The sequence below is a fragment of the Oncorhynchus keta genome, chromosome 12, assembly GCF_023373465.1.
Source record: "Oncorhynchus keta strain PuntledgeMale-10-30-2019 chromosome 12, Oket_V2, whole genome shotgun sequence".
In the NCBI taxonomy this organism is placed as follows: domain Eukaryota; kingdom Metazoa; phylum Chordata; class Actinopteri; order Salmoniformes; family Salmonidae; genus Oncorhynchus; species Oncorhynchus keta.
Window position 1 is genome coordinate 967,932 of NC_068432.1, and position 22,069 is coordinate 990,000.

At 42.1% G+C, this 22,069-nt stretch overlaps 1 protein-coding gene across 11 annotated transcripts in view; it reads left to right on the forward strand.

Moving 5' to 3' along the window:
• Positions 1-12,582: 12,582 nt before the first annotated feature.
• Positions 12,583-22,069, forward strand: part of LOC118391746 (transcription factor COE1) — a 177,581-nt gene continuing 168,094 nt past the window's right edge. For 5 of the 11 annotated variants that reach the window (XM_052457586.1, XM_052457590.1, XM_052457594.1 and 2 more), the window contains exons 1-4: positions 12,584-13,354; positions 14,088-14,244; positions 15,189-15,252; positions 16,580-16,635. In XM_052457586.1, the coding sequence (XP_052313546.1) occupies positions 13,221-13,354; positions 14,088-14,244; positions 15,189-15,252; positions 16,580-16,635 (411 nt within the window). In that variant the 5' untranslated portion in view covers positions 12,584-13,220. Of the gene's footprint in view, positions 13,355-14,087; positions 14,245-15,188; positions 15,253-16,579; positions 16,636-22,069 lie in introns of all 11 variants that reach the window. The other 6 variants (XM_052457591.1, XM_052457587.1, XM_052457595.1 and 3 more) reach the window with 3 other exon arrangements.

Here is a 22,069-nt window from a genome sequence, read left to right on the forward strand (position 1 = left end):
CTCCTGTGGTCCTTTTCAATAAACACCTGCGCCCTGTGCTTGAAACCAGCTCTCTCCCCTCGTGTTCATTACATTACTAGAGGTAATATGTAAATGTAGTTATGGGTAAAGTGACCATGTATAGATAATATACAGAGAATAGCATTTGTGTTGAATTTGATTAGTTGTTCAGCAGTCCTATGGCTTGGGGGTAGAAGCTGTTAAGAAGCCTTTTGGACCTAGACTTGGCCCCCTGGTACCGCTTGCCGTGCAGTAGCAGAGAGAACAGTCTACTACTAGGGTGGCTGGAGTCTGGCATTTTTAGGGCCTTCCTCTGACACAGCCTGGTATAGAGGTCCTGGATGGCAGGAAGCTTGGCCCCAATGATGTACTGGGCTGTACTCACTACCTTTAGTGCTTGCCCAAGCAGTTGCCATACCAGGTGGTGATGCAACCAGGATGCTCTCGATGGTGCAACTGTAGAACTTTGAGAATCTGAAGACCCATGCCAAATCTTTTCAGTCTCCTGAGGGGGAATAGGTTTTGTCGTGCCCTCTTCGCGACTGTCTTGGTGTGTTTGGACCATGATAGTTTGTCAGTGATCTGGATGCCAAGGATCTTGAAGCTTTCAACCTGCTCTGCTACAGCCCTGTCAATGAGAATAGGGGCATGCTCAGCCCTTATTTTCCTGTAGTCCACGATCATCTCCTTTGCCTTGATCACTTGAGGGAGAGGTTGTTGTCCTGGCACCACACTGCCAGGTCTCTGACCTCCCTATAGGCTGTCTCATCGTTGTCGGTGATCAGGCCTACCACTGCTGTGTCGTCGGCAAACTTCAGGATGGTGTTGGAGTGGTGCTTGGCCACGCAGTCGTGGATGAACAGGGAGTTCAGGAGGGTACTAAGCATGCACCCCTGTGTTGAGTATCAGCGTGGCAGATGTGTTGTTACCTACCCTTACCACCTGGAGGGCAGACCATCAGGAAGTACAGGATCCAGTTGCAGACGGAGGTGTTTAGTCCCAGGGTCCTTAGCTTAGTGATAAGCTTTGAGGGCCCCATGGTGTTGAACGCTGAGCTGTAGTCAATGAACAGTATTCTCCTGTAGATGTTCCTTTTGTCCAGGTGGGAAAGGGAAGTGTTTAATGCAATAGAGACTGCATCATCTGTTGGGGCGGTATGCAAATCGGGGTACGTCTAAGGTTTCTTGGATGATGGTGTTGATGTGAGCCATGACCAGCCTTTCAAAGCACTTCGTAGTCATTTAGGGAGGTTACCTTGGTGTTTTTGGGCACAGGGACTATGGTGGTCTGCTTGAAACATGTAGGTTTTACAGACTCGGCCAGGGGCCGGTTGAAAATGTAGTCCCCACCATAGTCCCTGTGCCCAAGGAAGTGAAGGTAACATGCCTAAATGTGAGCAAGACAAAGGAGCTGATCGTGGACTACCATTAACATCAATGGGGCTGTAGTGGAGTGGGTTGAGAGTTTCAAGTAACTTGGTGTCCACATCACCAACAAATTATCATGGTCCAAACACACCAAGACAGTTGTGAAGAGGGCACAACAAAACCTTTTCCCTTCACGAGACTGAAAAGATTTGGCATGGGTCCCCAGATCCTCAAAAAGTTCTACAGCTGCACCATCGAGAGCATCCTGACCGGTTGCATCACCGCATGTTATGGAAACTGCTCGGGTAGTGTGTACGGCCCAGTACATCACTGGGGCCAAGCTTCCTGCCATCCAGGACCTATATAATAGGCGGTGTCAGAGGAGAGCCCATAAAATTGTCAGAGACTCCACTAACCCTAGTCATAGACTGTTTTCTCTGCTATCGCACAGCAAGCGCTACAGGAGAGCCAAGTCTAGGACCAAAAGGTTCCTCAACAGCTTCTACCCCCAAGCCATAAGACTGCTGAACAATTCATCAAATGGCCACCGGATTATTTACATTGACCCCCCCCTCCATTTGTTTTGTACTCTGCAGCTACTTGCTGTTTATTATCTATTCATAGTCACTTTACCCCTACCTACAAATACAAATGACCTCAACTAACCTGTACCCCTGCACACTGACTTGGTACTGTTACCCTCTGTATATAGCCTTGTTATGTTATTGTTATTTTTGACTTTTATTTATTTGGTAAATATTTTCTTAACTCTTCTTGAACTGCACTGTTGTTAAAGGGCTTGTAAGTAAGCATTTCACGGTAAGGTCTACACTTGTTGTATTCGGTGCATGTGACAAAGTTTGATTTGATTTGAATGTAGGCCTAAATTGAACACCATACATTGGCTGCTAGGATAAATGAACAGCTATTTCAATGTAAACATATTATGGGATACATTTTCTCCTTTGTTTTTGATGGTTGGCCACTCTGATATGCCTACATTATGATCAAATAGCCACAGTCGCCTACTTGGCCACTGTAATAACTATAACTTATAGCGGGTACAGCCTCAGTGCTCACAATAAACACACGCCAGAAGTTGCACAGAATATTCACAAAGTTTGCGCTCAGCTGACCTGAAATTTGCTCAGTGCTGAGAAAACTTAAGAGGGAACATTGGTTATGGTATGGACAGGCATACGCTACGTACAATGAACACAACTGCATTTTATCGATGCAATTTGAATGCACAGACATACTGTGACAAGATCCTGAGGCCCATTGTCGTGTCATTCATCTGCCGCCATCACCTCATGTTTCAGCATGATAATGCACAGCCCAATGTCGCAAGGATCTGTACACAATTCCTGGAAGCCGGAAATTCTTCCATGGATCTGCATACTCATTAGACATGTCACCCATTGAGCATGTTTGGGATGCTCTGGATCGATGTGTACGACAGCATGTTCCAATTCCCGCCAATATCCAGCAACTTCGTAACAGGCATTGAAGAGGAGTGGAACAACATTCCACAGTTCACAATCAACAGCATGATCATCTCTATGTGTCACGCTGCATGAGGCAAAATGGTGGTCACACCAGATACTGACTGCTTTTCTGATCCACACCCCTAACTTTTTTTTAAAGGTATCTGTGACTAAAAAAACATGAGCTGGCGCACACCCAGAAAAAAATATTTTGTGTGGAGGTGCTGACTAACGGCGAATAAACTATAAACAATAAAAATAAAGAGAGTTGTGCACTCCACATATAAACTCCCAGTAATTTAATGGATAAATCACCAATGTTTCCGGCATTACTGTGCCTTCTTCAGGGTAATGTCATGAATACTTGAACCAGGGTATGTTGACAAACAGAGCAATTAGTGCAACCAATGACAATAGTGAGAGGTGTGTCATAATGATTAAGTTAAATTAGAATGAATTGAGTGAACCTGTTCAAAAACAATAGTTTATGGCATATTAAATACACTAGGCTATTGTTATCACATGCAAACACAATTGAATATTGTACATAAAATTAGCATCAACAGACATGGTTTAATTCAATTTCACATACCTAATTGTTTCCCATTTCATTTATATTTGTTACGTGTAATCTTTTGGTTCAACCTTAATGCATAATAAGCATCAATAAGAGGGGTAACATAGTAGGTGTACGCAAATAGGCTGTAGAAAGGATATCTCAATTTATAAGGCTTGTTCATAAAAAAAAGAGAATTGTTCCAAAGGGGACTGGGATCAAAGTCAATATTCAGATCACTGGGGGTCAATGTTTTATCCAGTAAGCCTCCCTTTGTAGTAGTAGGATCCCGATGTTACCTCCTCTCCGTGGTAGAGCAACATGCTCAATGCCTTGTGTATTTGAGGGAGGAGATGGGATGGTTAGCTTCAACAAAGTGAGCTGCTACTGGATAGTCAATGTTCTTACACCTGATTGAGCTGCGGTGTTCAACTATGCATGTTTTAATTGTCTTTTTGTTTGTTCTACGTAGGCTTTTCCACATGAGGAGGTGATGAGATAGATACTCCCTTGGTCTTGTATGAGATAAAACCCCTAACAGGGATTTTTCAACCTGTATGTGGGTGCCTGAAGAATGATGTATTTATAGTGCCATTGCACTGTGCGCATTAGCCACATTTGTAGTTCCCATTTGGAATGGGTGTCAAGAGTGTCTGAGTGGGCTCAGGGGGCATGTCAGATCTCACCAAGCTATCTCCATTATTGCGACCACGCTTATAGACCACCAGTGGGGATTCCTTGAAGAGGGGTGCAGTTTTTTGTCTGATTGCAGAATATGCCAGTGCTTTCATTTTCTTCGAACACTTCGTGTACTTGGTGCAAAAAAACTGTTGCGCTGTTTTTCTTCTTTGAGTTTTTTAGTAATTCCTCTCTCTTGGTTTTTGAGATATTTTCATCATTGCAGCATCAATTGTTGTGTCCTTGTAGCCTTTCATTTTGAATACATCTTTCTTTCTTTTTTTAGCATTGCTATCAAAGGATCTCTTTTCCAAGCTTCAAAGGTTAAACATTCAACATTGGCCATGCTGTCAATCCAGCATGACTTCTGCCACTTTCAAAACAACTGGAAACTCGGAACTGGGAATTCTTAGACTTCAGTGAGTTCAAGTCAACTGGGAACTCGGGAAAAAAATAGCTCCGACTGGTAGATTATGCTTTTGAACTGTCATCCAACCCAGAATTCAAAGTCGGGAACTCTGGTCTCTTTCTAGAGCTCCGACCTGAGGATCACTAATGTCATGATTCAACCTTGTTTTTTCCCGAGTCTCCCCTTGTCTTGAAAGCACCATGAATCCAGAGAATGCCAGACTTTGATTATAAAGTTTGATGACAAAAATTGCCCACAAAGGACAGCCGCGCCACCTTCCTGTTCAAGTGAGCACAGCATAACATTGTGAGTAAAAATATTCTGCTACATAAATGATGTAATATGCCAGGGAGATATGTATACTGTAGCTAAGAAAGTAATGCTAAGTGTATGTTGTGAAGTTAGCTGTTAGTAGCCCATGTGCCTCACCCTAATAATTTGGTCCCTTTCCCCCCTCATAATTTAGCCTACTGTTGTGACTTAGTGGTGCACATATTGCCTATAGCCTTTTTTTTAGAGAAATGTCATCATTGAATAATGTAAGAGCTTTCATTCTGCTTATATGCCCCCTTAATTTAACCCTACGGTTCAGACTTGGTGTATAGGGAGGATACTGTGAGAATGGCCCAAGTTCTGAATTCTGTCGCTGTACATTTCGAAAGTGCTCAACAAATAGTTATATTGACTACATTCGTCCTAGCTCGCTCATCAATGTCTTAATCGAAATGACAGATTTCCTTTTATCCGCTTGTCGTCCCCTTATGGTATAGTTTGTGCATCTCAATTGTCAGTAGAAAGCACATTTGTTTAAGCAAGTCAGCCATATCAGCTATGTTTTTTTTAAAGGCAGTAAATGAGGCTGAATGAACTGTTTCGCTGCCAGACAAGGTTCCGCTGATAGCCAGGTGTAGCAGTGGTAAGGTGTTGGGACTGCTGTTGGGACAGCTTTATGTTGGCACTAACAGTTTTTGGGCACCGTTTGTTACCGTTATAGTCCAATTCATGTTTTGTTTAGTGTTGTGTTGTGCAGGTGCGTTGATGTCATGCATAAAATAAAATAAATGTCTTTGCCCCACCAATATTTACATGCTAAAATCGCCACTGATCTCAGCCATGCCTGACAACGGTGCCGGGGTCGAAGAGTCAGTTTCCTGCTACTCTACTCCGTACTCTAACATAACAACATACCAAGGATCAATTTGCTATTGGATTTAGAATTGTAGGACCCCTTTAGGTATCAAAAATATATATATAAAAAATGTATTTGATGAAACATTGAATTTGGCCTTACTGCTATTAGCCCATAGAAACACAATGAATAACATATAGTCAAAAAACACATCAAAAGGAAGTTTGTTTTAAAGTGTCCTGTCTGATATCTGAGTGATATATGAAAGATCAGGATTATTATAAAAACTATTTTTTACCCGTATTTGAACAATTGTTTTTCAAATATATATATCTTTTTTACTGGTACCGTGCTTCCTTCAGACGTGTCTAGTGAGGCTTGTGGGCATCCAAGAGGAAAGCCGACATGTACGTGTTCGTGAGAGTCTCACCTTTCCACAGAGGGGTCATATTAGTGTGTAGCCCAAACTGTTTAGACTCTACAGGTAGAAGTTGCCAGATTGGCAGTAGCGACTTCAGACGGTTCTCGTAACGCTTGTGGGGGTCGTAAAGACGTTTTCGTGAGAAGATTGATTTTTCTAGATGCCTCATGGTCTGACAAACAGTGCTGTGGCTCGGCCAACTTCCACCACAGATGCGGAAGGCTGCCATTGGCGGATGTGATGGATCGGGACTCTGCCCATGCAAAAAGAACAGATATCTCTAGCTTGAATAGACGGATTTTCATTGGGAATTTTGTTATTATACACATTTTTATTTCCACAGGGGCACGGACATTGACACTAGGGGGTTTTAAAGATATGTGGGGTTTTGGTCATGGAATTACAAGGCACAAGGCAATGTTTCTTAAACTTACAAAAGGCCAATCATTTCTCCAAAACAAAATGTTCTGTTTTGATGTATTTCTAACATCTTTTAATTAAGACTTTTTCTGGTATATGTTTTCTAAGAACACTTTTCCATCTGTTACACCAGAAATCAAAGCAATTACTTATTCCTTAATTTTAGGTTGGAAAATTGAGTAATGCCTTCATTTTCCAAACTAATAGACTCTTAGCTTTCAATGGACACCCAATTCGATAAGCTTCAAGAACTTCACATGTCGGAGCTCCGCCTTCGCAATTGAAGTCGTCTTGAATTCCCCCGGCTGTGTAAAACACCCACCCCTTTTCTCCACAGAGCCTCCTGGGGATGAGTGAACAGGAAGTCCAGCAGAGAATTCAAGACAAAGAGAGGGAGCTGAAAGATCTCCAGCAAGCTGCAGCATCTCTCATTGACCTACTCTTGCTTTGTCTAGCAGCCTTTTAATAGAACATAGGATAATGTGTGCCTGCTACAACGAGAGGCATCAGTCGTCCCCTTGTCTTTTTTGGAGCCTTCGCCTTCATTTCTGTGTCCTAACAGCACTCTGCACAAGAATCAATAAAAGACCGTGAGAGGATCTTTACTGAGATGATCCACTCCCACCGAGAGGTGTTCTGAGGTGAAGGAGCTGATCAGAGAACAGGAAATGGCTGGAGTGAGTCGGGCTGAAGGACTCCTGAAGCAACTGGAGCAGAAGGTTGCTGAGCTAAGGAGGAGAGATGCTGAGCTGGAGCAGCTCTCGCACATGCGTCGATGATCACACCCATTTTCTCCTGGTAACTACACTGTACCTGCATTTGTAATACAAATAAAGAGTATCACCAGTAAACTGCACTAACCAATGCATAAACAAATCAACGAATTACCTCAATCCTTTGTTCACCCTGTCTCTCTGTATTTCTCTCCCTCCAGGAATATCCGGTCTCAACATACCTTTAGACTTACCTAGCATCGATGTACCGTATACCTGGCTGTTTTCTTACTTTAGAGATGTGAATAAGGCTGTGTCTAAGCTGACAGAGACATTAGGGGACTTTCTTGGAATGGTCCAAAATCTCCACCACAGGTCAGTAAAATGCTCTACCAGCAGTGGTCTCTCTATAAAAGTACCTTTAGACTGATTAAAAATAGATTTGCTTTGACAAAGCAAAAGGGTTTCTCTATTCAATAAGTAAGAGCACCTGTGCATTGAAAAAAATATATTGCTGTTGTGCTTTTTTGGGGGAGATATCAACACATTTAATGTGTTAATTAAAGAATATCTAGTTTTGTTTGTGTCTGTAGTGAATGCAGTGGATGTTTTGCTGCCACCGATGCCCAAGAGACCTCGGCTCTACTCTTCTTTCAGATTCCTGTCGCCTCACTCTGGACCCAAACACAGCGCAAATGAACCTAGCTTTGTCTGAGGATGATAGAAAGGCTACATCAGGGAAAAACAGCCATATCCTGAGCATCTAGAGCGATTTCAATATAGCTGGCAGGTGCTGTGTAGATAGGCTCTGTTTGGAGGTTGTGGAATGGGAAGGGTGTTATTCTGTTAGTCTCATGTAAAGACATCAACAGATTGGGTGTAGGCTCTGGATTTGGAGACAATGATCATCCTGGATTTTAGATTACACTATTCAGGGTTACTGGTTCATGCACAATAATGTGAGGACTGTAGTCCTCCAGAGTAGGGGTGTACCTGGACCACAAGGCTGGAATTCTGTCCTTCTACAGCGTCCCTGACACATTGACCCTAATCCACAGAGTCCAGACCACATTCAATGAGCTCCTTTATCCTGGGCTTTGGTTTTACGACAGAACTACTACTAAACTGTCTGATTTGGAGTATAAGTCCAAAGTCCTATAAGGAAAATACTTTGTTATGCGCTATTACACTGTAATCTTCTTTTTTTTTGTGATCCAGGGTCAGAACCAGTTTTTCAGTCAATTTTAGAATTGCAGGTTCTCCAGCCAGTGTCCTTTTTCTCTCAAAATCGCATAGTTATTCTGGAAGTAGTTAGTGCACTTAGCAATTTGATATTTTGAGATATATGAATCTGTTTTTTGTCTTCCTTTCTCATTTTTAATGACAAAAAAACCGTTGGCTAGCCTGAGAATACATATTCCAGCACTGCAGGTGGCAGTAGGCCTAAATCACAAACTTTGGCTTTATGTCTGTAGACAGTACCCTCCAGCACTCTTTGTGACAGTGAGTACCTTTTCAGTTTTTCTGCCAATAAACTCGTAAATGTAGAACAAGAAGAAGCATATGTCTACTACTTCTAATTAAATGGAGATTGGCCTAAATAACGCTGTCCATGGCCCTATGCTGTCACAGAAGCAATCAATGGCAAAGGTAGGTCCTCTTTGTACAACCCCCCCCAAAAAAAAAATACAAATACAAATAAAAATAACTAATGATCACTGGTATTTTGGGAACTATGACACCTATATGCTTAGTTTGCTTCTTAAGTGCTCAGGCAAAACACTTTTACAGAGGTCACGCATCGACTGTTGATGCAGTAGATTGTACCTCCTGAGTAGACATCTTGGACACACGGTGGCGATGTTTCATCACTTTTGAAGGCATAAGATCCTCGCACTCCAAGACCATCGTCTGCAGACTGTACAATAGTAAGCCTGTCATAAAGCCAGTCATACGGTAAATGATCCAGAGGCATCCTGTTTTAAAACAAATATCTATATCTATATATATTCTCTCTGTAATACTACTGGTCACTTAGCAAATGTATGAAGTTGGCTTTAGCTAGCTCAGATAGGTTTCAGGCTACCAATCAAGTTAGAGTAGCTAGCTCGTCTTGGCTGGCATGCCTGCTGGCAAGGTTGGTCGACGTCAGAAAAGCAAGCAATAACTCAACACACTGAATAAGACTCACACTCCTTTCACTCTTTTAACCAGATTTGAGCAGCGATGCAGAGAAGCGTATTTAGCTTCTTTAAAAAAAAAAAAAAGAACCACCAGTCGTGGGAACACAGACAGCTCAAAAGTTATGCTTAGATATGCAAACAAATATACATCTTTTTTTGACATAGAAATAAGCATAATGATTATGGCTCTAGTTTGCAGGAAAAAGCTGTTTGAAAAATGAAAAAATGATCAGATTTTACAGGACAAGGGGCCTAGCCCCACTCCGGAAGACCCGCCAAGCCATCCTCACATACTTTATGCCACCTCAGAATAATTTTGGGCCTGAAACGTTCTACAAGTATTCCTCTAAATTCAGGATATTGTCCCTTTTTAATGTTTAGCCAGTAGACTAGGCCAACTCCTCACACAGAAACTCAATGCAACACTGGATGTTGGTGACACCTTAATTGGGGAGAACAGACTCGTGTTAATGACTGGAGCAGAATCAGTGGAATGGTATCAAATACATCAAACACATGGTTTCCATTTGCTCCGTTTGGGACATTATTATGAGCGGTTCTCCCCTCAGCAGCGCAATTCTGATATTTTTCCACTAATTGGTATTTTGACAAATCAGATCAGCCCTTTGGCCAATAATTTGGCAAAAGATCAGAATTGGGCTGCCTGTGTAAACGCAGCCACATAGGCCTCTGGTCTATAGGCCTATTATTTTCCTCCATTGCCAATTTTCCATCCAAGACACTAGGCCTATTGACCACGGGAGGGAGTCGCTGTTGCATCTCAACTTCCTGATGCCACCAGTGTATGATGGAATCAGCAGTTTACAGAAGAAACACAGTGCTGAGTATAGCCTACCCCCACACAAGCATTATCGACTCATGTAGGTTGTGTAGCCTATCTTCAGCACCAACAAAACAACCTTGTTTAAATTGGCAGTATATGCTAATTGAATTGGATGCTGCATTCTAGTATAGTTTTCTAGTATAGTAATGTAGCCTGATGGTTTTGATGGCTAGTTTATTGTGAAACGACGGCCTATCCGAACAAGACATCGAAATATATGTGCTCATTGAGTCGACAATCAATTCTGTTTCATTGAATTTTAAAAAAAAATCTCCAATGTTTTAAAGCACTTTATTCTGACGAAAGACTAAAATGATTTGTATTCATCTTACTAATATACCTAATATATTATGATACAGTAAGGCTAAGAAACAGATTATTATTGTATCTGTCGTATGCACTGGGCCATTTACATTTAATTGTGGGTTTGGTGGGAATTAATTAGATTAGACTTGTCTTGTTTTTAAAGGATCCATCTCTTATGGGAACACTTGGTGGGGAAAGGGGAATAAAAATATTCGTGGCTCAGGTATGTGTCAGTCACAGAGAAGAGAAACGGCTACATTTACATTTTCTCTCTATAGGCTCAGGTATGTCAGACAGTCACGGAGACGAGAAACTGTTCAAATGACGTGTTCTCTCTATAGACTATAAAATAGCCCAGCGCTACAATCAGCGACACTCTGTGGGTGCGCGCGCACGCGCTTCAAACCATTTCCTCAAATCTACGTCGATGTGCTGAAATATATACCTTTGCATTGACAACTTTTAATTTACCAACATATCCCACATCTCTTTCGAGAGATAATCTTCTTATACATACTGATATTTTTCATTGTGCGTTACATTGCCCACTGTGACCAGCCTCACCTCAAACTTGTTTGCTTACAATTTATTTCAGCCCTTTAACAGGAGACTCAAAATCATACCTAGGCGATATAGTAGCACAACAAGGTCAAAAAGTGTAATGGATAGCGACAGGAAAAAATGTGCAGAATTGAACAGGAAAAAAACAATCTTTCAATTATCCCCTGTATTCATTGTTTAAAAAAAATTAAAGACCTAAACCATGATTCACGAAATAATGAATCAATCTCTCTACAAAGGAGTCACATAGTCTATTTTAGCCTATTGACTTATCGCCAGCAAAGACGAGGAATCGGGTAACAATTATGCTTCATTGTTATTTTGAGCTAATTATTGTTATTGTCACTTTTGTTTGTGCCTCAGCGCTTCTTTTAAAGTGAACATTTAAACTGGAACCGTTAATCTGTTTTCTTTCATAACATATGGGTTTCAAAAATTCGTCTAAACAATTGTCTAAATAAAATGCTGGTAAAGACGCAGGACATTTTCTGCTGAAGTCCTGAGACCAACATTGCAATCAAATGTTCTCATGACAAAAAATATCTTCAACACCGGGTCTTGATATTACTGCTACTAATCGCATTTTTTGAATTCATCTCAAGACTGTTAACTTGATAGTGTATGGGCCTACCACATACAGTCTATAACGCGGTTACACAGCGCTTTTGCCTGCATTATAATAAGGACCTTCAGAAAGTCAGCGTTAGTTTGTCTGAAGAAAATATGTATTGTATGAGTTGGACGCATGGGCATATGTCTACATCATGATAAATGAAGTTTCTAAATTAAATTAAAACAGTCATATGTTGTTCTGCATTCCTATATTGGTGTGGGATATATTCAAGTGTGCAAAATGGTGTAAACTAGTGTATATGCATGCATAAAAATATGGACTCATGTCATGTGTGCAAACTCTTATAATTGTGTTAGTGTTCGGAGGCTAGGTTAAATGTTTTAAGATTGGCGCTGGGGTTGACATCTAACGTGTAATACTTTTCACTAGCCGACATTAATAGTTTAATCGAGACAAAGATGCCGGTGTGCTCACACGCGCCTCCACTCCACTCTCCACTGTGGTCACAGTGAGAGCCTCTATGCGTAAAATAGCGCATGATACACAGGGCACCAAAAGTCCGATAATTCTATATTGAACAAAGTAGAAAAAACTTATTGTAGTATTTTCCCATAATAAGAAACGTATCAAGACCCGCGTAGAAATGTCCCACTGGTGGCTATACAGTCAGACAGGTTCTCAAGACATATCGGAACGAATTTGAATTTTCTCGCTATACGCTTCACTTCATGTGACCAAATTTTCGGCATGGAGTCATCTTTAGCCAACTGTCTCCGAAAGCTCCCTTTGGGTACTCTCTTAGCCTTGAGAGTGCGACGGTAAGGTGCCGTGGAGGTAAGGGAAGGGGCGGCCTTTAATGAGGCGATAGGAGCTGTGGTTGGGCGGATCTGACACTGGGCTCGTCTTTGTTTGGGGCGGCCCGCCTCTAACAGTCACTCCCTCTTCCCTCTGGGGTTGGTGTGCTTGTGTTTAGTTCTCGGAGATAGTCAAATAGGATTCCTTTGGGAAGGGACACAAATCACTCCCATTTTAACAAGAGGAACAACACGGGATCGGCAGCCACAAGGGTCCTCCTCTTCTTGATTTCCAATTTCTTATTCATTTCCATTTGACAGGGAATATCTCTGCAAAAGGAAAACAAAGAGAGAGAAAGGGAAGAAAGAAAAAACTTGTCAGGGGTTGATGCCATTTGATCTAGCACAATCTGAAAGCTCGAGTTGATCCCATTCTCTAGTTGATACCAGAGCACACAGAGCAAATCTCTTTAAAACGGGGGGATATCGTCAAAACCTCAAGTGAGATTCTGTTAATTTGCACTGTCTTGCGTTTCGCTCGTTTGTCTTCTTATCACTGTTTGAAGTGCTTTTCGTCTCTGACACACCTGGATTTCGATAAGTCGTCTTTGGACTCTTTTCGTCTTTTTCGCTTGGTTTGAAGTCAACAGACATACTGTCACTGGCATCAACGCGGACTCAGTACTAGCTCGCGCCCACGTTGTTACCCTCTTTTACCTGTGATTAGAGAAAACACATTTTGGGACACTCAAACGGAGAGAGGGAGCGCGATTTTTTCATGTTTGGGATTCAGGAGAGCATCCAGAGGAGTGGGAGTAGTTTGAAAGAGGAACCCATCGGATCCGGTATGAACGCAGTTCGGACATGGATGCAGGGAGCCGGGGTGTTGGATGCGAACACCGCCGCTCAAAGGTAAGAAGCCGGAGACAGCATCTTCCTCCCGGTGCGAGGACTCTACCAGCGCACGGATAGTCCATGGTCCACACTGTTTTGGAAAGATATATTTTCAAGGGACCTATTTTTTTTGTCTCTACATTTGCAGTTTAGCTTACACGCTTTGTGATCGAAGAAATGTTGAAGTTTTCTTCCCCCGCAGAATCGATCCCCTCACCATGGACGGAGAATTGAGAGTTTAGCATAATGGATGGCTTCTATACTCTACTGTTAATTGGACAATCCGTAATGGCTTAGTTTAGTTACAGTTCAAATAAGATACATCATATTTAGAATATAATAGGCTAACGATGATATTATGATAATAAAAACATGCTAATAAATTGGCCATGCATAGAAATATGTGTATTGGTCTCAAGTAGGCTATCAATTAATTGCTAGAAGATCCAAAAGCCTAGAATATGTAACAGGCATATCAACTACAGATCACCATAAAATAGGCCACTTCTATAGGCTACATTAATTTTCCAAATTAGGCTATTTGTTTAAAATGAGCCCGGTAGAACAATATATAATAGAATATCAAAAGGTTCGCTTCGCAGATATGAAAATGACTTGTGTGTGTAAACGAGCAATACACACGTTTAATTCTAAGGCTAAGAAGTTTGACTCTTAAAGGGCAACTATTATTTCCATACGTTTAAGTCGGCTGATTCCCTAACATGACTACCCCTTGCATGTCTATCCACAGTGGAGTGGGTCTTGCCCGGGCTCACTTTGAGAAGCAACCGCCGTCAAATCTTCGGAAATCCAATTTCTTTCACTTCGTTTTGGCTCTATATGACAGACAAGGACAACCAGTGGAAATCGAAAGGACGTCTTTCCTCGGTTTTGTCGAGAAGGAAAAGGTGAGTGATATTTTAAATATTTTAGCAGCTTCTCGAACGCACTGAATTGTCCCACATCCACATTTTGACAATATTATAGGCCTATAATTAGTCTACCACGTAGATGTATCAGATTATTCTAATTTAAATTTACAACCCCATTCAACCTAACCATAAACCTGTGTATTTATTTTGCGAAGCTTTATAAACCTTTCCAGTGTTAATATAATTGTAGGCTATAATAGGCAAATAGTAGCTGAATAAAATGGTATCCAAATAATAATAACATACCTAATAATACTAGCTACGTTAATATTAATACTAAGAATAATAATAATACTAATATATTTTGAGAATAATATTTGTATTTTGAAGTTGATAAGTTATAGCCTATAATTTCTGTTTTATCTAGACGTTTTACTTCTTTAAAATAATATAAATTAGCCTATTTAATGAAATTAAACTCAATGTGTTTTTCTCCTTACAACATTTCAGTATTAAGTACTACTGCTTAATGTTTTTTTTTTTTTTTGGGGGGCATACATGGTGGGTTTTGTATATTTCAGTAAATAATAATAAAGCTCAAATAAATAAAACCGCTTGTTCGACAAATTATCCATGTAATTTCCAATAAACCCACCATGTATTTCTCTAGTAGCACTAGGCCTACATTAAGTAATTACTTCAATATCTTTATTAGATTTTGCTCCCTTTCAGCCACGAAAACAGAGGCTAATTTCTATACAGTTCTACATACCGTTCAATTAAGTAATTGTTGAAGCATTAAAAATGTATGTGTACAATAATTATGCTACATTTTGCCAATGCAACATTTTACCGAGTCATATTCAATGTACCAGCCTATTTCTGATATCGCAGTCTAATTTCAACAGAAGCGCACCAATGTCCGTCTTATCGGATCTGATTCAAATGAGTTCAATCACTTTAAATCTGTTCATTTACAGGAATCCACTGGAGAAAAGACCAACAATGGCATACACTACAGACTGCAACTTCTCTACAGTAATGGTAAGTGTAAAACACTGGTCAACACTCCTCGAGGCAATGTTATGCTTATGTTCTGAATTCTACAGAAACAACAACACCAGGTGCAATTCAGTGACGCCTTTCCACTGAGGTCATATTTGCGTTTATTTGAGATCACGTCATGCATTTTATCAGGCTAATCAAAAGTTACATTTTGTATCTATATTTTTTAATCATTACTATTTTGGCTGCTCCTGAAGAAATAGGTATCCTATACTGTCAGTAAAAGAAAGTAAAACATTTGCTATAATAATACTAGCCCGGTGAAGGAGTAGCCTAATTAAACTCTATGCCTTTCTGAATTTCATGTCCTGAATTGTCTTTACTTAACAGTTATCATAGTTAAATATATCCGGATATAAGCAGTCTTGCGCTTGTTATTTCTTATACCTGCGAGCATGTATTGTAGCCCATAGTATACGTTGTCCATAATGGCCCTGCTTGGTTAGTTTATATTTTGGCCCCCCGTTAGCAGCTATTCGTCTCACTGTAAAAAAAAAAAACGGGCCGTTTTTAGGTTCCCGTCTAGCTATTGTGTTTCTATGTATGCAATGTGTTATTGGTGTTATGTGCTATGCTGTTTACTTGATCAGTTTCAAATGGTCGCGTTCTCATCGTTGCCTTCACATTGCGAGGTTTAACAGTGTGTCGAGCAAAACCTTGAATCTTTTAGATTCATTGATAACCCATTGCACAATATATAATATATTGTGACATTATTTATGCCTATTCAGTTGTCTCTATTGGCTTGGAAATAGTCTATATGCATATTTGAGTAATTTCAGTATTTTTATTTGCCAAATGCTTTTTGTTTGGGAACAACTATTGCATAATACATCAAAACAATTGTGCCAATTACAATTTTGCTAATATTGTATAAAGACAATAACTATATTCACTAACATTGATAATTGCCATGGGAAACACATTTGATTGGCCACTATTGAAACTAAATTGTGACCAAAATATATTTGTGAAAAGTTTGAAGACTGAAGTTCAGTCATGTATTTTGCTTTGATCGCACCTTTGGTGACAAATACCTTTATTGACAAAAGCGAATGGCTTAGATTAAGAACACAGATTGTAAGTGCCAAACATTAACACAATAAATGTAGTTAGCATAAAGAGTAACCGTAACATTTTCAATAAGTTCCAGTTGTTGTTGTTGCTTCAATGCATAATTTGACACTTTTTTTTTTACAATAGTCACTGTCAGCATCTCTGCAGTGTTTGTGTGTGTCTCAGGCCAAGGTACCTAATTCTATTAAAACCATTTCCACTCATGTCTTTTGTCCTCTCCCTTTGTCAGGCATCAGGACAGAGCAGGACTTTTATGTGCGACTCATCGACTCCATGACTAAACAGGTACGGGTCCAATTCCTTATCCCTCTGCCTAAAAATGCAGACGTAATATAGAACAATTAAAACAAGCGTTTGGGAAGTGAAAGGAAGGTCAACAGTGTGTTTCTCTACGCGGACCTGGTGCAGGAGGCAAGAAGGCAGCAGCCCCCGTGGAAGAGTGTGTGTACCCGCAGCCCTCGGGCCTGTGTCACATTTGGACAGGTCCCCACTCACTTGGTAACACTGACAGCCCCGGAGTGTCTCCTTGTATTACGCCCCTGACAATGAAGAGGGGGACCCATTGAAGTGTCTTTTCTGAGCCGCTCTGCTCTCACTGTAATACTCACTCTGATGATCTGGTTGGGGATGGGGGGGTACCTGGGTTATTATTCAGATTTGTAGTTTATAACAACGTAGAGTCATTTAATTGACATCCAAGTGCAGGAGTTTATTATTTGGAAAAGGGAACTATTATTTTGAATGACATTTTTTTGGTACGTTTTTTTTTTTGTATCCTGACACCCCCAAGGAAGTTACAATTTCATACACTGAGAATCATCATAATGTTCAGAGATATTATCTACAGGTAGGCCTTCAGACAGAAGTGTTTGTACCGTTTATGTTTTCTCTCCTGGATTGTACCCTTACGGATAGTGTGACATGTTTGGTGATTGGCTAGTGTGACATGTTTGGTGATTGGCTAGTGTGCTCGTTAGCAGGCTCAGGGGTAATGGCGGGCCGCTGAGAGGAGAAACAGACCCATGTTACACTCTTTGAATGCTCACTAACGTGCCAGTGCCCAATTGCCACACACTGCTTGAATCAACGTTGTTTCCACGTCATTTCAATGAAATGACATTGAACCAATGTGGAATAGACGTTGAATTGACGTCTGTGCCCAGCGGGTGGGCTCTGATGGTGTCACACTCTGCATGGGCGCCATGGTAATTATCAAATGGCATTAAACCCCAGTAGTACTCTGACAGTGTCAGTCTGACAGTCTTGTTGTTTCTTAATAAACTGTTTGACCTGCTCTCGTGGGGGGCTGAAGGTTGGTTGGTTGAGAGGACTAACACATTTTGTGGACACACTTTTGTTTACCTTGAGGAGACGAATGGAGAGTTTGAGGAATAGACTCACATCATAAATAGGTTGAGCTGCTGCTGATGGAAGACCAAAACTATTTGATGTAGGAATCTGATTATTTTGTTCTCGTATTATCAGCGTAGCAGCTTCTCTAATTTCTATGTCATATCTAAGGTGTTAGTCAGGGATTGTTAGATAAATGACTAGTGTGGTGAGGCCCATTTCATGGCGCACATGTGTCTTTTGATGCCTCGAGATGAGTCAGATGACTTAAGGATCAGGTTTGTTTTAGCTCTGGGGCGTCTCTCAAGTTTTCTGTCAGGAATGTGAGCAGAGCCCGAGCACAGGTCTCCGAGCCGTCGCTAGGGCCTCACAGCTACTGTAGTCGCTACCAGAGGCGGAGCCGATATACTGTAGTACGGAGGCTGGATAATAAGTAGGGTTAGACGCTGGGTTTTTTTTCTGACCAGGAAAAACTCTGTGCTGTAGTTGTAGCCTATATCAGGGCCAGGAGTTTTTCCTGCCTGTGTCATCTGCTCAGGAATAAACGTGTAGCTCAAATAATAAGGTTTAACAGAGAGACTGCTGTAGCCAGTGTGATGATGACATGGGGGAGATGGGAAAGGAACACTAACTAACAGGTGGTCCAGCCAAAACATTGTTGCGGTTGGGTAGGATAAGGGATAAGGTCACCATGATCAGCTCCATAGCCCCATGCACGTTCTCTTCAGTGAGTCTGTCTGTCTGTCTGTCTGTCTGTCTGTCTGTCTGTCTGTCTGTCTGTCTGCCTCTGCCTGCCTGCCTGCCTGCCTGCCTGCCTGCCTGCCTGTCTGTCTGTCTGTCTGTCTGTCTGTCTGTCTGTCTGTCTGTCTGTCTGTCTGTCTGTCTGTCTCTGTCTGTCTGTCTGTCTGTCTGTCTGTCTGTCACAGCTGTGAATCCCAGTGTCTGATCACAGTGCTGCCTGCATGCCGCTGTTCTAGCCCCCATGGAAATAAAGGGTAATCACACTAATCCTATAAACCTAACCACAGTGTTTAAGAGTCGCTGTGCTGTTGTTACTGTGACCACCACTGCTGCACTGCGCTGCGGCTCTGATGTAACAACCGCTAATGTGTCACTGTGGCTTTATGTCCTACTCGAGACAATCTAACAGAGAAAATGGAGAAGTATTTTAAGGTTTGTGAACAACTGTATTGACAACTACCATGCATATTGAAATCATATTTAGTTAGTACATTCATTTTCATCTCAACCCCCCAAATTGCTGTTATTAACATAGCAATTATTGTTTTAAACAACTATAAAAATCAGCACTACTATCACACATAATTAACAGAGAAAATATGTGAGGTAGGGTAAAAGGGTGAGAAGGAGGTAGAGGGTGAGAGAGGGAGATACTGTAGATAGATAGAGGGAGAGGTAGAAGCCCCGGGGTGTCAGTCAGACAGCTGTATCTGTGATCACCGCCTCCACCTCTGACAGATCTGATTAAGACAGCGCCCAGGCAGGAGGGCCTCTCCTTCTCTCCCCCCAACTCCATCTCTCTCTCTCTCTCTCTCTCTCTCTCTCTCTCTCTCTCTCTCTCTCTCTCTCTCTCTCTCTCTTGCTCTCTCTCTCTCTCTCTCTTGCTCTCTCTCTCTCTCTCTCTTGCTCTCTCTCTCTCTCTCTCTCTCTCTCTCTCTCTCTCTCTCTTTCTCTCTCTCTCTCTCTCTCTCTCTCTCTCTCTCTCTCTCTCTCTCTCTCTCTCTCTCTCTCTCTCTCTCTCTCTCTCTCTCTCTCTCTCTCTCTCTCTCTCCCTCCCTTATCCAGAGTTTTGGCGCCAGAACAGCTGAGCCGGGGGTGGGGTGGAGGAGTTGCTAGTTTGAGATGGGAACAAAGAAGGAGACAGGCAGGCTGATCGTGGCACCTCTTTAAAAGTATCTGTGGCAGCGGCCCGGGAAGAAAGGCTGCCATGCTCCTGGTGGCACGCTAACAGATGACGCTAACAGAGTGGGAAGTGTGTTTCCACATATTTATAGCAACTTGTTTACACGCCTTCGATTTCAGCCGTCACATCAAAGCCAATGAGGAAAACAGCAAATGAAAAATGAAAAGTGTACGGCGCGAGATGAAATATGTATTAAAAGGCACATGAACGCTACATGCCTTTTAATGCACCCGGTACATCACTTTGTTCTTAGCACAGGGTGCGTCTGAATGTCATGTGTGTTACAAAGATGGCGGCGGTGGAGGGAGCATATTTTGCTTCTATGGACTGTTGACTTCAAAGATAGAAAGACACGGTTGAACCACACCTAACAGTAACATGTCATGGGTAGGCCTACTTCATTTGTGAAAATCCAACGACACAAACGGCAGTTGTTCTCCTTTTGCAGCCAGATTTAGTCCTTATTAGAATTGTGGATGTATATCAGAAGCCGTGTTAAAATATTTAGACACCGAACACTTTAATGATACTAACAATAAACCAGACAAAAGGGCTATTCATCTCTTCTATGAGACATTTCCTGCTGTTGGGAGGCTGTCCGATAGCTTTGGATATTCAGCCTCGTTCAGGATTAGATTGTGGTAGTAGTGACAAGCGGGGGGGGGGGCGTTCCAGAGGCACAGGTCTGGAGGTCTGGATTGTAATGGGGCTGGTCAACCTGGACATCGTCTCTCACTGAGCAACTCCTGTTTTTAAAACCTGACTGAAAGATGAGCCGAAAAATACCACTGTGTTATTTATATTTTCTGCTAGTGAGTTTGCATCCTCTCCACCACCGGTGCTGCTCTGTGGAGTTCCTGTTTTTGCAGCCATGTTCTTCAGCACTAATCATTTTTGCGTTTAGACATATTTACTGAACACGGTGAAAAACAAACTCGCAGAGGGAGAGGGTTTCATGCAAATGTTCTGGTTTTGACCAGCTCTTGGTTTCACCCGACAAAGGACTTGGGATCTTCAATCTTCATTTTTTTTTTTTTGCAGAAGAACATAGACATTATTTCATCACTGTATATTTCAACGACTTCATCCGTCATGATATAGGTAATGTTATTCTACTAGAGGACAGGACATTGCACAAGGCCTAGTTGTGCTCAGTAAAGATAGATATAACCTGGAAGTTGGGAGCAGTGGACTCCGAGCCTGGAGACATTGATGTATGCAGTACTGTTTTAGAAGACCTTGGCCCTTATTCTCTCAAAGTGAAACCAAAGGAACAAGTCACTTTCAGTAGCTGTGTGGAAGCAGTCTCGTTTTTCCGTCGCGGTTACGAGGGAACGGATCATTTTAACACCATATCTAAAATGAGCTCAATATCACAAATATGGATTTGGTTGACTCCTTAAAACAAGCCCAACGTGTTTTGTGCCTGCACGCAAGGCTGCTGATGGGAGTGTCTTGTGTCTGCCGTGCCGATTCCATGCTGCGACTGTTTTGCCATAAACGAGAGTTTTGCCGGTGCTGGGACATGTTGTTGGGTAATGGGAAGGTGAAAGAAAAAAAAGCTGAGCCATTTTGGAAGGGGTGGAGGCTGGGCCAGATGGTGTGCCACTCTCCAGTCTGGCATCCCAACTGCTCGCCCACACCCACACCTCCCCTCCCAACCCCGTTCCCCTGCCTCCATCTAACCGCCCCGACGCCACTGTCACTGCATGGAGCTTTACGCGCTAGAGTAGGTAGAATGAGAACCGTTACACACCTACAAGACAGACAGTCACAGAAATACGTGAGCAGCTACCATCCTCTTCACTGTCAACAACAGAGAGAGGGGGAAGCAAAGCCAGTAGAGAGACACCCAGCCGGCGCTTTCAGTATCTGTTCCGTGCTCTGCGCGATGAGTCATGAATATCTAAGCCCTGAGAGAATGAGAGAAGAGAAGGGTGGGGAGGCAACAATGTTCAGGAAAATAACACAACATTCCCGATTCCCACTGCACTCATAAAGCACCAAGAATCTCCAGCAAACTTTCCATGAAACATTGCCAGGATTCTGTGTAGCATGTTCAAAATGACGTCTTATGCATCCATGTGTCTGTTTGGTTTTAAAGAGTCACAGTGTGAGCACAAAGGTTTTGTGTGTGCGTTCTGTGCTTGGGGTGAGAGGTCGTAGGCCCTTCCCTGGGTATAGTACCTGCAGAAGGCCTCTTGCAGTGACAGTGACTGGGTCAACCTGTGCTTCTCAGCAGGGCTCATAGCCCCCTCAACAGTCAACAGCCACTCTCACTGTTACCCTCCTATGAAATATGCTCTCCTCTCGGCTCAATTCACGTAATGTCCCGCTCTGTAGTTCTGTGGGTAGCCAGGGCCCTGGACAGCCTTTTCCCTCCCTCCCGGACAGAAATATTGGACATGTCCCGCAGATTTCCCACGACACACGCTGCTATTCATT